This window comes from Vicugna pacos, chromosome 31, assembly GCF_048564905.1.
Source record: "Vicugna pacos chromosome 31, VicPac4, whole genome shotgun sequence".
Classification (NCBI taxonomy): Eukaryota; Metazoa; Chordata; class Mammalia; order Artiodactyla; family Camelidae; genus Vicugna; species Vicugna pacos.
Window position 1 is genome coordinate 17,334,655 of NC_133017.1, and position 15,149 is coordinate 17,349,803.

General features: G+C 45.8%; 1 protein-coding gene across 1 annotated transcript in view; it reads left to right on the forward strand.

The window, feature by feature from the left end:
- Nucleotides 1–15,149, forward strand: part of SCARA5 (scavenger receptor class A member 5) — a 98,496-nt gene that overhangs the window by 19,522 nt on the left and 63,825 nt on the right. The window contains exon 3 of the mRNA XM_072952550.1: nucleotides 4,825–4,953. Coding sequence (XP_072808651.1) covers nucleotides 4,825–4,953 — 129 coding nt within the window. The remainder of the gene's footprint in view (nucleotides 1–4,824; nucleotides 4,954–15,149) is intronic.

The window sequence follows — 15,149 nt, forward strand, 5'->3', positions numbered from 1 at the left end:
GGCAGACCCAGGGATGACCTGCCGACAAAGAAGGAATCACTGCCTCTGCAGTGCCACACTTTGTGCCGTATCGCCTTTCTACACCTCCATCATTCCCACCTGTGTAATAGTTACCCATTTATATGTCTTTTTCCCCTTGACATGAGCATCTGAAAGGCAATGATTGTATCTTCATCTCTCACTCAACAAATATTTTTTGAGTGCCTACTATGTGCCAGGTACCGGTCTAGGAGCTGAGAGGTTGGATGCAAACAATGTTGACCAAGTCTCTCCATCATGTAGCTTGTTATCTTTGCATTTCCCAATATCTATCAGAGTGTATTAGTTATCTCCTGCTGTGTAACAAATTACTCCAGACTGTAGCAGCTTAAAACAGCAAAAATTTACCTCAGTTCGTTTCTTAGGAAGCCATGAGTGTACAAGAAAATTTAAGATTTTGTTTATTTTTTCAGATCTCAAATTTTGCTCAGAAATATATATATGTATAATTCAATCTGGCAGAAGTCTGGGAGCAGCTTAGTTGGATAGTTCTGGCTCAAGGTCTCTCACGAGACTGCTGTCAAGAGCTCAGCCAGGGAGTAGTCATCTGAAGGCTTGCTTTGGCTGGAGGATCTGCTTCCAGACTTATTCACGTGGCTGTTGGCTGAAGCCCTCAGTTCCTTACCGTGTAGCCTCTCCATAGGGTATTCATGACAGAGCGTCTGGCTTCCCCCCAAATGAATATTCCAAGAGAGAAAAAGAGAGCAAGAAGGAAGCTGTAGTGTCTTTTGTCTCATCTCAGAAGTGACACAGTATCACTTCTGCCGTATTGGCCACACAACCCAATCCTGGTACAATGCAGGAGACTACAGAGGGGGGATGGCACTGTCTGGGGCCATCTTGAAGGCTGGCTACCATAGTAGGGCTACCAAAAAAAAAACAGTGGGTGTTCCATAAAACTCTGTTGGAGTTTATACCCCAACAATCTGTAAGTCAAAACCTTTAGTTGTGTTTTTTTTTTAAATAGACTAATTTTACAGGCGTTACACGTTTACAGCAAAATTAAGTGGAAAGTACAGAGAGTTCCCAGGTACCACCTGCCCCCACACATGCACAGCTTCCCTTACAACTAACAGCCGCCACTAGAGAGGTACATCTTTTACCACTGATGAGCCCACGTGGACGTGTATTGCCATCCAGAGTCCATAGTTTACGTTAGGGTTCACTCTTGGGGTTGTGCATTCTGTGGGTTTAGACAAATGTATCATGACATGTATCCTTCATTATAGTCTCAAATGAAGTTTTACTGCCCTAAAAGCCTTCCTGCTCTGCCTATTCATCCCTCCCCACACCCAGCCCCTGGCAACCACTGATCTTATTATTGTCTCCATAGTTTTGCCTTTTCCAGAATGTTATATAGTTGGAATCAAAAAGAAAGTAGCCTTATCAGATTGGCATCTTTTACTTAGTAATAAGCACTTAAGCTTCTCCATATCTTTCCATGGCTTGATGAATTTCTTTCACTTTTTTTTTTTTTTACTTTTCTCTTACTTTTTTTTTTATTAGACAAATAAATAAGCATACCTTTTGCCCTGGTGTTACCGACTGTATTATTTTGGAGTATTTTTTAATCTTCCACTGAGTGTAAATAATTTGAATGGTCTACTTAGCTAACGTGCTGCTGTCACGTTATATTACAAGGTCAGCAAATGTGTCTTGGGTGGACTTGATCACTTGTCTTTCTCCTAAATTGTCCGCTTACCCTTACAATCATAGCCTCTAGCCATCTTGCCAGCACCATTCAGGAAAGTTCTGCTTGTCTAACCATCTGTGGAAAATCTCTCTTTGAAACACTTGCTACATTCTATTTAGAACAGATTTTGTTTAATGTACAAGGAATCAAGTCTTATTAAAAGGACCGAGCTCTCTCAGAGGAAGGCCTGTGTTGTGTGTGTTAGGTGACAAAGGGACCTGTCACCAGTGGGTGCTGGCTATTAAACTGAAGCTTCAGGTAGAGGGGAAGGAACTACTCTTTTTTTGAAGGGGGAAAAATAGAGCTATATCATTGCAGTTTGCTCCACTTTTACAATGAATGAGCAACACACGTGTAAACGACAGAGCAAGATGTAAGCCAGCCGTATTCTCAGCTGTGTGATTTTCCTCCCCTGTTCTGCCAACATTGAGAGTCAGTACAGACTGGCCATTGAAGGGATGGTGTTCTAATTAGGGAGTAAAGGAAAAGTAGCCTTGCCTTTGTGACTGATTAGTTTAGAAAAATGTTTTCATTCCTGGAGGAAGGAAGAGGTCTTGATTGTTTTGGTTTCCTCCCTAAGGTGAAAAATTAGGAGTTTGAGATTTATAAATGTTAGCCACTATATATAAAAATAGATTTTAAAAAAGTTTCTGCTGTATAGCACAGGGAGCTATGTTCAATATCTTGTAATAACCTTTAATAAAAAGAATATGAAAACATATATGTGTGTGTGTATGCGTGACTGGGACATTGTGCTGTACCCCAGACACTGACACATTGTAACTGATCGTACTTCAGTTAAACAAAATTTCAAATGGAGTGACAATTAGCAGTACTCTTACACTTAACAAATCTTGAAGGAGCCTCATTAGTCAATCTGTGAATGTATAATGTTTGCAGTTAATCCTTAACTGTCTTAACGTTCAGCTCACTAAATGGACTGCCTCAAGCTCAGGCAAAGTATAATGTCTTGTTGTGCCCCCACAAAAAAAATTTATACGTTAAAAAAAATCAACATTTTTTTTGAGAGAGGACACTTGTTTTTATAATGAACAAGAAATATGAGAGTCCACTGAAACTGGAACAGTTAACAGGATATGGTTGAATTTAATTAAATCTTCAAGGGAAATAAAGAGGGTGAAACAAAGCTAATGAAAAGAGAAGCCCAAGATGGTTTGGGACAAACATAAGGATAATGGCATTTCAGCGTGGGTATCTTGTGACCCTCCCAGAAGTTAGGCTGCCATCATTCTCAGCAACATCTCAAGAGGAAGCAGGGCTTAGAGCAGGAGAGTTGGAACAACCATCACGATAATGACACTAATATTTGGATAATATACGAGGCTATGGTTACTGCTCTGACTCTCGAGGGAAATTAACTTCTCTCTAATGAGTTGCAACCAAACAGCCAGCAGCTCTCATGAGAAAAGGGAAAAGACAAATTGCTATGAGAAGCCTGCACAGTTAGGAGAAAAATAGGTTATAGATCCCAGTGTGTGGAAAGGGATAGAAAATTCTGGGAAAGAAGATTTAGGGTGAGTTCGAAAGGTCAGATTAATTTTTCGAAATTTGCTAACATTTAAGGGTTGATGCGAATGGTAATTGAATTTGTATTTCTCGACAACGTGTTCCAAATCATACCCAATGTTTTGTGGAAATATTATGTAATAGTTCTATTTAGCTGTTTTAACAACAGTATTTTCAATAAAATGGAGTAAGTGAGGGGGAAAATGTGCCTCACTTAACAGTACCTCTGGAGAGCCAGGGTATCAGCGTGGTCGCCACCCTTCCCCTCGTGGTCACCAAACTTCCTGAAGGCTGTGGAGGTCGTGATGCTACCTGAGAGGTAATAAGGATAACTTCCTTGCAAACCCAAAGTTACCAGGGATCGCAAGCCTCACACCAGCTTTACAAACGTCTTCTGAATATCCATTATTTCTGCATCTGCTGTCAATCTTTTCTGGTTCCCACACTAGCCTCCGCATACAACGCGCTCCAGTTGGCAGCACTTCTCCCTTGCAGAGGGTGGAGAGTGCGTCATAGCGGAATGCATATTTGAAAAAATACCCTCCATTGATTCTTACCTGCCGTGCTGGGGGGTCCAGGTGGGACAGCATCCCTCCCTTTCCACTGTCAGCAGACAGAGCAGGTGGAGTTTGGGGGAGCTTGCTGGCCTCTGCGCTGGTCATCTGAAAAGGCTGCCTTGAAGGAGAAGTCCAGCTGAAAGATGACTGGGAGACAGGGCACCTGGGTCCTCATCCACGGTTCGCCACTAACAACTGACATCCTTTCTCTGTGAACTGAAGGGGTTGGACTAAAAGATCCGTGAGCTCCAGTAGAGCTCTGATGTTTTGCTGTTCCATTTTGGCCAGAACCTGATAAGCCTTGAGTGATTTCACAGGATGAAGTTATGTACTGTACTCTCCTGTCAATCTAAACCCAAGGTTGTCAACAGGTGGTCAGATCTGGCATGCAAATGTGTTTTGTTTACAGTCCCTAGTGGTTTGTTTTCTTTTTGTCTCCCCCCCCCACCCCAATTCATTGTCAACGCTTAAAAATAGGGAGATGCCTCCAAATCACTCTGGCTTGTGTTGAAAATTTTGGCTCTGGCAACATCCGGCCCTCGTTTCTACATGGAGATGGCTTCCAGGCTGGGCATGCGCTGTTGGCATCCCCAGGCTCACCTGGCCCACATCCTTCCTTGGCCGCTGTTGGAAGCTGGAGTTTGCAGCCTCTTTTTAAAATTCTCTCCAGAGTCTCCTGGTCACATGGAACATGACGCTTTGTCAAGGACACATACTCCAGCCTATTAGAGCTTTTCCTCTGCTGCTTGGACTGGCTCCGGGAGGGTGGGTTATGTGGCCACGGGAGTTGTGGGCACGCCTGTCTGGCGAGTTCATGCACACAGAGCTAGAAGCGGAAAAGCTTTATCGTGGTTCTGAAAAGCTCCCCGGCGTTGCAGCTGCGTCACAGATGTGCAGGTGCATGGGAGGCTCCAGTGGGGGAGGGGAGAGGTGAGACCAAAAGAGAAAAAAGGCTTTGGGGGTTTTCAAATGTCTTTTTTCCCTCCTCTTCTTCCCCTTTCGGTCTAGGTCCTTGCCACAAACGACGGGCGGGTGGCTGCTGCACCCAGCTGGGCTCCCTGTCGGCCCTGAAGCACGCCGTCCTCGGGCTTTACCTTCTGGTCTTCCTGGTCCTCGTGGGCATCTTCATCTTAGCAGGTAAGAGCATCCTTTCCTGTCCTGGGCTGTAAGGATGCAGAAGGAGACGAGCAGGAGGTGAGAGAAGGTGGGAACTGGAGAGCCAGAGTGGCTCTTCATTCCCTCCTTCAGGAGCCCAAACACTGCCCTTCTCACCATGGAAACCAGGGAGGAGGAAGCAACTGGTCTTTCTGAACAGGCATGACTCTGAACAGCATCGCCCGTTTCGTGTGGGATGAGGAGCTGGCAGGGGCTCCGTGAGCGGGAAATCTCTGAGTCCAGGAGCAGAGACCTAGCTTCTCCCAGTGGCTTTTGATTTTCTTGCTTCATAATGTGACACCGTGCATTACACTGGGTCTCCCTGGAGTTCTGTGCTGTGGTTTGAACTGGGAGGGCTGGGCCCCTTGGCCTTGGGGTGTGATGAAAACAGTTATGAGACACTTTGTCACTGAGGCTAATCAGGGTCACAGTAAACCTGCTGCCGTTTTGTGATGACGGTGTTTGGGATGGTTTTGCCCCAGTTCAGCAGGGCTCTTCTCCCCGGTTTCTGTCTGCAAGACGGGCTGGTGATGGGCTGGAGTTTGGGACACATTCTCTAGCCAGGAAGAAGCAGAGCTCACAGGCCAAGGAAGGGATCAGATTGGGGGTCCCATGCTTTGAGCAGCCCAGCTCACGCACGTCATCCCACCGTGATGGAGATGGTGGAGCAGATAAGGACAGAAGCTGTGATGGTCTCTCCTGTCTTCCTCCAGAGGGAGGGGTGCTCAGTTCCTACCTGTCTCAATGAGGGTAGGTAAGGCTCGACAGAGTAAAACCATCAGTTTATTTCAGCATCGCTCATCTTCCGTGAGTGTCTACTCTGTGCCAGGTTCCTCGTTAAGACTGGAGACACAGCTCAATAAGCTCCAGGGGCTCCCCCTAGGGATCTCTGGGGGTCTAGGGGATGAGGCAGGGGCACAGAAGTGGAGCCCTGTCTCAAGGCAGAATGAGGCAGGGACTCTGATGAGGATGATGATGGTGACCACAGGTGCTGCAGTGACCCAGAGGAGATGCACGCTGAGGAAGAGAGGGTGTTGCATGGAGGGGCGGGAGGTGGTCGGAGGAGGGCTGCCGGTCAGGCAGAGCTGACTTGCAGTGTGGAGGCGGGGGTCCCGAGTTACCTCTAGGCAGGAAGATGGAGGCTGAGCCCTTACAGATGACCCCTCACTAGAAATCCTGAGAAAGGTGCCCAGGACCTCCCTGGTCTCATCTCACTTTCGGTCAAGTGAGGATAGTCACTGGGGTCCTGTGATGGGGTGTTCAGTGCTGCCTTTACCCTCATATTTCCACACTCAGGGCAAAGAGCATCATTAGGGGTGGTGTCTGTCCCATCAACCATCAACCATTGACCTGGGGAGGCAGCCAAGAGCAACAGCGAGAGAAACTCATGATTCATCCGAGGGACCAAGGGATGATGTCCAGCCAGAGGATGATTTGAACATGTTCTTGGGCTGCTCAGTGAGAGATTGAGATCTGGGTTTTGTGGGTTTGGCAGCCGCGATCATAACAAATTTCCAGAATTTTTGGAAAGTGTATCAGCCCAGCTTTCCTGCTGGGCTGTGGTATTACAACTACTCTGCTGAACAAGAATTTTTAGGTGAAAGAAGAGGGTCTGGAGGAGATAGTCAGACTGGTGGGGACCCCGGAGCAGGTCTCTGGAGGCCTGGAAGGGCATCATCTCTCGGGAGGAAAAGACTTGCAGGAGAATGAAAGTTCTCTGTCTGAAGGACTGCCACGTGGGAAAGGGCGGACGTAATCTGTGTGGTCTCAGAGGTGAATGGGTGGATTTTGTAAAGAGACAAGTTTCCATTCAAGACAGGGGAGAGTTTTTAACAAGTAGAGCTGCCCAGCAGGATGCAGAAAGGCTTTTCTCCTGGCTTGGAGGTTGAATGGGATTTACAATGACATCCTGGAAGTTTCAGGAAGAAGGGCGGAACGTGGTTTTCTAATCTAATAGAAACATTGCCCTGCTTCCTTAGCTGTTCCATGGGGAAACCTGGGGAGGATTTTGATCTTTATAATTGCCTTTGAACTTGAAGTTTATGAGGACCAGATTGCCTGCGTGGAGTGAAGACTTGGGATGGATTGGAAGGGATCGGATGAAACAGAGCATTGTACTTTATCTCTTAGCTCTGTGGCCTGGCCGCTGTCCCCGTCCCAAGTTCTTCTCTGGAAAACTGTGTTGGCCTCTGGGAGAGGCTTGGTGAGGGTAGCCAATGACAAACTGTAGTCACCAGCTGCCTCTCCCCTAGGGAGGGGTCTTGGGTATGCAGTGGACAGGTCTGGGGCTCTTTAGGGAGATCTGGCCCGACCTTAGGTAAGAAGTTTCTTCAGACTACCTTGACTGAGGACCTCCTGGGATGCTCCTTTTTGGAAAATACCAAAATGGTAGGGAGAGCTTGCCTGGCCTTCTGTTAGATGTCCTGCTTCCTCATTTGGGGCAGAACATGCTCTCCAGAGTCCTTCTGAGGTCACCTTGCACAGGAGGTACTATGGTTAGAATTGTGTCCCCTCCACGTGGAGGATGGAGCGAGGGGTTTCTCCAGGGTCTCTCTGCTACGGGCACTAGTCCCATCATGAGGGCTCCACTCTTATGACTGAGTCACTTCCCAAAGGCCCCACTTCCTAACACCATCACTTTAGGGGTTAGAAATTCAACATATGAATTTGGGTGGAACACAAACAGGCAGTCTATAGCTGGGGAGTAAAGAGAATCATGAGATGTGATTCCTGCTCTGGGAAGATTGAAAAATCATAACACACAAACACATTAGGACAGTATGACGTAGCTACTGCTCTGGGCCAAGTTCTGCAAAGGAGCCTTATTCTCGCCAGCTGGAGGGTTGGGGTGGCCTCAGTGGGGAGCGCTGAACACTGGGTGACTCAAGTGTCGTTTGAACCAAGCACCCCTTTTCAGATCACCTTGTTCCAGCCAGTCCATCCCCGACTTTGCACTCTGAGAACAGTGTGTGCCCAGAGCGCACATCCAGTTATACAGCAGATGACTGATACCACGACACATCCTGGAATTGAGAGCGTGATGCTCAAGCCTTTACTGGGACACCTGTCAGACACAGTGCCCTGGAAGTCCATTCCAGGCTTATCACTTACTGTGAGGGAGCCCTTGAGGGTGTTTGTCCCGTGACACAACGTCAACTAAGAGGACCCACGGGGAAATGATTTTCTGTCTTATTCTCGGAAGGAGAAATACGATTCCTGAGGAATTAGTTTGTTCTCACTTGAAGGAGACCATGGCTCTAAAGTAATCAAGATCACTTGCAAGGAAGTAATTGATGCCAATGGAGAGTTAGTTGTCACCCCCCTGGTAAGATGTGTGAATCTGTAGGCAGTTCAGATGGAAAGCTGCAGACATCTCCAGTTCACCCACAGCAAGTGCGTAGACTTCCAGGAAAGTGTTTTCGTGTTCGTCTCATGCCTGCCTCCGTTAGTGTCTCTGGCCTGTTTTTCCTTTACCTCGTTCTCCTCTGCTGTTATTTTAGTGTATTTTATATATCCTCGTAAACTGTCGTGATCCTTGTTCTAACAAGAAAGGGTGTTATGCCCAGTTTTTGTCTTCGAAAAATAATTCTGCCTACCGTATTCAAGTCTGCGGGTGCGTGATGGTTTTTAAGATGTGAATGGCTGAATGAATGAATAAACGTATGATAGAGACAAGGTACCGCGGAGAGGATCTTATCTGTGGAAAAAGATGGTTATTTCAGTCTTAGCCAAGCATCTAAATGACATGGTAAATGACAGAGTCAGCAAGGACCTGTGGCTCATAGAAGTAGGTGTGTAATTAATTGTATTAAGACACACACGTCGTGGTATAGACTACCGGCATGACAGCGTTTAGGGAGAACGTTAGCACAGGCAGGCTTATGCAGCTCTACCTTCAGCCAGTTAACTCCATGGACTCCGAGGCCAGCCCGTTTGCATTTGAATCACCCATTCTCTGTGACCGGCTTTGTGAGGCTGGCCAAGTTACTTGAACTTTCTGTATCAGAGTTCCTTCTTATGAAAAAGGGGAGAAATGATTGCACCTGCCGCATCGGGTTGTTATGATATTTGAAGAAGCTGACATGTCTAAAGCACTTAGAGACGTGCCAGGCAGCCAGCGAGCAGGTGAAGGCAGGAGTTTGTTGTTACTGTAGTAGCGCTAACCCTGTGCCCACGTTATTTCTCTTGCTCTCCCTTGGTTTTCTTTGCAGTCAGTTAAGCTTGATAATATAAACTGAGAGTTAGAAAAACTTGGGTTTAGTCCCGGCTCATCCATTAACATCCTGTAATCATGGGAAAAATCACTTTGCTCTCTGAACCTTAATACCCTCATTTGTAAGATGAGCAGGTTGGACTGGATTAGTGCTTCTCGGACTCTTTGGCCGTGACCTATATTAAGGGATGTATTTTACAGGACAAGTAGCTCACGCACAGCTACGTAACTGAGATGATCTTAAATGTCTGATGGATGCTGATGATTTTCTAGCCTGTTTATTTTTTTAAGAATGGGCACCACCCATATGTTTATTTCACGACCCACAAATGGGGTACAAGCCAAAGGCTGAAATTCAGTAGGCTAAATGATAGTTCTGTTATTCTGTGTGTCTTTCAAACATTCTAAGACAATAGCGATGTTCAATTTTGAGAGTAAACTCCTGGGTTTGAGGGCAGGTTGTGCCTCTGAATATTTCTCTAATCTTGGGGCAAATCACTTAACCTCTCATATCCTGAGTTTCCTCATTTAGCAAATGGGATGACCGTGGTACCTACGCCCTAGGGTTGTTGTAAGGATGAAATTAATTAACGCACGGAAACTCTTGGTGCTGCACATAAAAAGAAATCAATAAAATTAGATATGATTACTTGTTACTTTAGTATTTTCATCATTATTGGAGCAATCAGAGGGATTTTGCTGTCAGAATAGCAAAAGATTAGAAACCTACTCATTTGACCTGCTCACCCAGTGCTTTTGTGTATAAACAGAGAGGACTTGGCATGCCCTCTGGCATGTGTGTGCTCATAGACCACACGGCTCCAATAAATTCAAGGGGAAGCCTAGATAGAGACTTTGAGGGATCCTGGACTTGACGTGGCAGTGCAGTGAGGACTCAGGATGCCAAGAAATAGGACATGCTGTGGCTCCTTAGTGGGGAGATGGGCGAGTCAGCTCTGCGGTGCCACTTACGAACCGAGCCCTAGAAGGGGCCTCAGGGACGCCTTGTACAACCTCTCTCCCGGGGCAAGAACCGCCCTCCTGACTTCCCAGACAGAAGAGGTATTGTGCTGTTACAGAAGAGCAGCCTCAAGTGACAAGAACCGCTCCCCATCGTCCTTTAACTGTGCCCCACACGTAGGAACAACTCACAGCAATGCTTTCTCCTTGTTCTCATGAGTGTTCTTCAGCGAGTTCAAAACACGAGGCTCAGCAAGTCCTCTTCCTTCAAAGCAGCTCATGCGACCTGGTTTGGGGGCCTCTGTGAGGTGCCCTATCTCGCCACGTTTTATTGACATGTTCTATTGGCATATCAGGCCATTCTAGCCTGAGAGAAAGCTCCTTGCGATGAGCACTGTGTCTTGTTCCTCTTGTACTCCCAGAGCCTCACATAATGTCCTACATATAGTAGGTGCTCATTTAACGCATAACTTAAAGTGAATGCCTTGACATAGTGGCCATCCTCCTCTCCCATCTCCTCCTGACAAGCTCCTGGTTTTAGTGGTAAAAGGAATTAGACATAGTACTGCTGGTGTGGCCTGGCCAGGACGGGGTGTGCTGGGCTGGGACCAGCTTTGATCTGGACACTCCATGTATGCTGACGTAGCCTAAATTTGCACGAGCCTTCCTAGCAGTGACTCATAGTTACACCAGACCTTGCATCCAAACAATGGAATACTATGCAGCCATTAACAATCATGTTTGTTGCCTGCCCACCACAACACCAGATTCTCTCAAAGGAAACGTTGCCTTGTGAGGGCTCTTCCGTGTCAGCAGAACTGACTCTTGTTGGTTTTGCTGTTGCTTTAACTTAAATACAGGTCTTGTCATTGATGTGAGTTCAGTGTTGTCACGCTGCCTTTTGCCAAATAATGCACCCTGTTGGATGAGTTGGAACCTGGACTCGGACATCTGTCATTTAGCTTTTCCTTTCAGCCTTGTGTCATCAGTCATGTCTGAGCCAGTATCCCAACCTGATCCCCATCCCACAGCCTGCTGCCATGTGGACAGTGGCCAGGAGGACACAGCCAAGGACACGTCAACCCAGGCACACACACTACTGTCCCGTGAGGTAGGGCAGGGTGGGGACACCTCAGAGACCCCCACAAGCCTTCTTCCTTAAACCTAGACCTCCCACACCTGAGAAAGCACCTTGCTCTTGCAGCCCACCTTGGCAGTGTGGGCCTTCGCAAGCCGTCAGAGCTTCCCCAGTCTCACCTGAGCTCCAAGGCAGTGGGAGAAAAGGGGAGGAGTTTGACATCCCGACTTCTCCACGAAAGAGTCCACTGCCCAGGACGAGGGGCGTTTCACATCTGACCTTGGTGGGTGCCTCTAACCACCCCTGCAATGAGAAAAGTGGGCATGCGGGAAGGTCACCTGCAAATTTGACAGTATGCTCTCTGGGTCTGCCTATTTTTGTCAATAAAGTTTTATTGGCATGCAGCCACACCCACTCATTTCTTTTTTTTTTTTTAACATTTTTTATTGATTTATAATCATTTTACAATGTTGTGTCAAATTCCAGTGTTCAGCACAATTTTTCAGTCATTCATGGACATATACACACTCATTGTCACATTTTTTTCTCTGTGATTTATCATAACACTTTGTGTATATTTCCCTGTGCTATACAGTGTAATCTTGTTTGTCTATTCTACAATTTTGAAATCCCAGTCTATCCCTTTCCACCCTCTACCCCCCTGGTAACCACAAGTCTGTATTCTCTGTCCATGAGTCTTTAGATTCCACATATGAGCGATCTCATATGGTATTTTTCTTTCTCTTTCTGGCTTACTTCACTTAGAATGACATTCTCCAGGAGCATCCATGTTGCTGCAAATGGCATTATGTTGTCGGTTTTTATGGCTGAGTAGTATTCCATTGTATAAATATACCACCTCTTCTTTATCCAGTCACCTGTTGATGGACATTTAGGCTGTTTCCATGTTTTGGCTATTGTAAATAGTGCTGCTATGAACATTGGGGTGCAGGTGTCATCCTGAAGTAGATTTCTTTCTGGATACAAGCCCAGGAGTGGGATTCCTGGGTCATATGGTAAGTCTATTCCTAGTCTTTTGAGGAATCTCCACACTGTTTTCCATAGTGGCTGCACCAAACTGCATTCCCACCAGCAGTGTAGGAGGGTTCCCCTTTCTCCACAGCCTCTCCAGCATTTGTCATTTTTGGATTTTTGAATGACAGCCATTCTGACTGGTGTGAGGTGATACCTCATTGTAGCTTTGATTTGCATTTCTCTGATAATTAGTGATACTGAACATTTTTTCATGTGCTTTTTGATCATTTGTATGTCTTCCTTGGAGAATTGCTTGTTTAGGTCTTCTGCCCATTTTTGGATTGGGTTGTTTATTTTTTTCTTATTGAGTCGTATGAGCTGCTTATATATTTTAGAGATCAAGCCTTTGTCGGTTTCACTTGCAAAAATTTTCTCCCATTCCGTAGGTTTTCTTCTTGTTTTATTTCTGGTTTCCTTTGCTGTGCAGAAGCTTGTAAGTTTCATTAGGTCCCATTTGTTTATTCTTGCTTTTATTTCTTCTAGGAGAAAATTTTTGAAATGTATGTCAGATAATGTTTTGCCTATGTTTTCCTCTAGGAGGTTTATTGTATCTTGTCTTATGTTTAAGTCTTTAATCCATTTTGAGTTGATTTTTGTATATGGTGTAAGGGTGTGTTCTAGCTTCATTGTTTTACATGCTGCTGTCCAGTTTTCCCAACACCATTTGCTGAAGAGACTGTCTTTATTCCATTGTATATTCTTGCCTCCTTTGTCGAAGATGAGTTGACCAAAGGTTTGTGGGTTCATTTCTGGGCTCTCTATTCTGTTCCATTGGTCCATATGTCTGTTTTGGTACCAATACCCTGCTGTCTTGATGACTGTAGCTCTATAGTATTGTCTGAAGTCTGGGAGAGTTATTCCTCCAGCCTCTTTCTTTCTCTTCAGTAATGCTTTAGCAATTCTAGGTCTTTGATGGTTCCATATAAATTTTATTATGATTTGTTCTAGTTCTGTGAAATATGTCCTGGGTAATTGGATAGGGATTGCATTAAATCTGTAGATTGCCTTGGGCAGTGTGACCATTTTAACAATATTGATTCTTCCAATCCAAGAGCATGGAATATCTTTCCATTTTTTAAAGTCTTCTTTAATTTCCTTCATCAATGGTTTATAGTTTTCTGTGTATAATTCTTTCACCTCCTTGGTTAGATTTATTCCCAGATATTTTATTACTTTGGGTGCTATTTTAAAGGGGATTGTTTCTTTACTTTCTTTTTCTGTTGATTTATCGTTAGTGTAAAGAAATGCAACTGATTTTTGAACGTTAATTTTGTAACCTGCTACCTTGCCGAATTCTTCAATCAGCTCTAGTAGCTTTTGTGTGGACCTTTTAGGGTTTTCTATATATAGTAACATGTTGTCAGCATATAATGACACTTTTACCTCTTCTTTTCCAATTTGGATCCCTTTTATTTCTTTCTCTTGCCTGATTGCTGTGGCTAGGACTTCCAGGACTATGTTGAATAGGAGTGCACACCTGCTCATTTCTGCATTGTCCACGGCTGCTTTTGTTCCACAAGGGCAGAGCTGAGCAGTTATAACAGAGGCCAGCTAGCCTGCGGCGCCTTAAATAGTTACTCCCTGGCCCTTTCCAGAAAGAGTTTGCTGACCTCCCCCTCTAGACTTAGACTGACCCCTCATTAGCCCTTTAATCTTTCACCTCTGGCCTGTGCTTCATAGTTGTCAAAGAATTTTCACATACGTGATGTCATCGAATCCTCCTAACAATCAAAAGACTCCAGAAAGTTCATCGTATCTGGATGAGGAAACAGGCTCAGGGGAGGGGCCTGTGTCGGCCCGGCCCGAGGTCCCACGGCCGGGCAGCAGGAGCCTGGACCAGGATGGTGGGGATGTGCGAATTCAGGACTTCTCTTGCCCCGGACTCCAGTGGGAGGCGCTATCCACTGCTCAGTGTCCCAGCACCTGGGAGCTAGAGTCGGACTGCCAGGGTACAGATCCTGGCCTTGCCACATACTGTGTGTCCTCGGGCAAGTTATTTGAGCTCCCTGAGCCTTAGTGCCTTGTCTATAAAATGGAGGTGGTAACACTCTTCACTTCAAAGCATTGCTGTGAGGATTAAATTAATTCATCTGTGTAAACTCTCTATAATAATCCATGCATGTAGGTATCATCAATGTCGCTAGGTGATCATAATGGAATGTAGCTCCCACCACCTGGACCATAATCCAGCCCTTGTTTCACCGTATCTATACAGGAATTATTAAGAGAGACTTGCTACTTGCTTTGATTTCTCTTCCCGGAGTCAGGATTGGAGGAGACTTTAGAGGCACTGTGAAGGCAGCACCCAGGTCTTGCTAAGAAAAGAGCTTTCCTGAGGGGAGGGTATAGCTCTGTGGCAGAGTGCGTGCCTAGCATGCATGGGGTCCTGGGTTCAATCCCCAGTACCTCCATTTAAATAAATAAAATAAACGTAATTACCCCCCCAATAAAAAAAAAAAACAGAGCTTTCTTACTTAAGCAAAAAGAAGATGGGAATGGGCTGGAGTTAGTCTCCTGCTTCCTTTCGCAGCTTTCAACTTCCTGTCCGTGGCTCAGCCTTTGCACCTGGGAAACCTACCTTTCCTTCTGCTTTCTGACTCTGTCTTCAGCTGCATGTGCCCTGAGCTATCCCCTAGATTTCATCTCACCGATGAGTTTGGCCTGGGATTGAAACTGAGCCACCAGCAGGCTCTCATTCTCTGCCCTTTTGGAGAAAAGAAGGTATAAACTCTCGGAAGTTTTGCAGCAATCCTAGGCATCGTGCCTCGCCAGCCACTGCCCAGGGGCCTGGAGCTGTCTTGCATCAAATCCATGAGTGCCGGAAATGTGCCTGGCATCGTGTTAGACCCAGCGAGATGCAAAGGAATGGAGAGAGGCCCCTGCCGTAAAGGT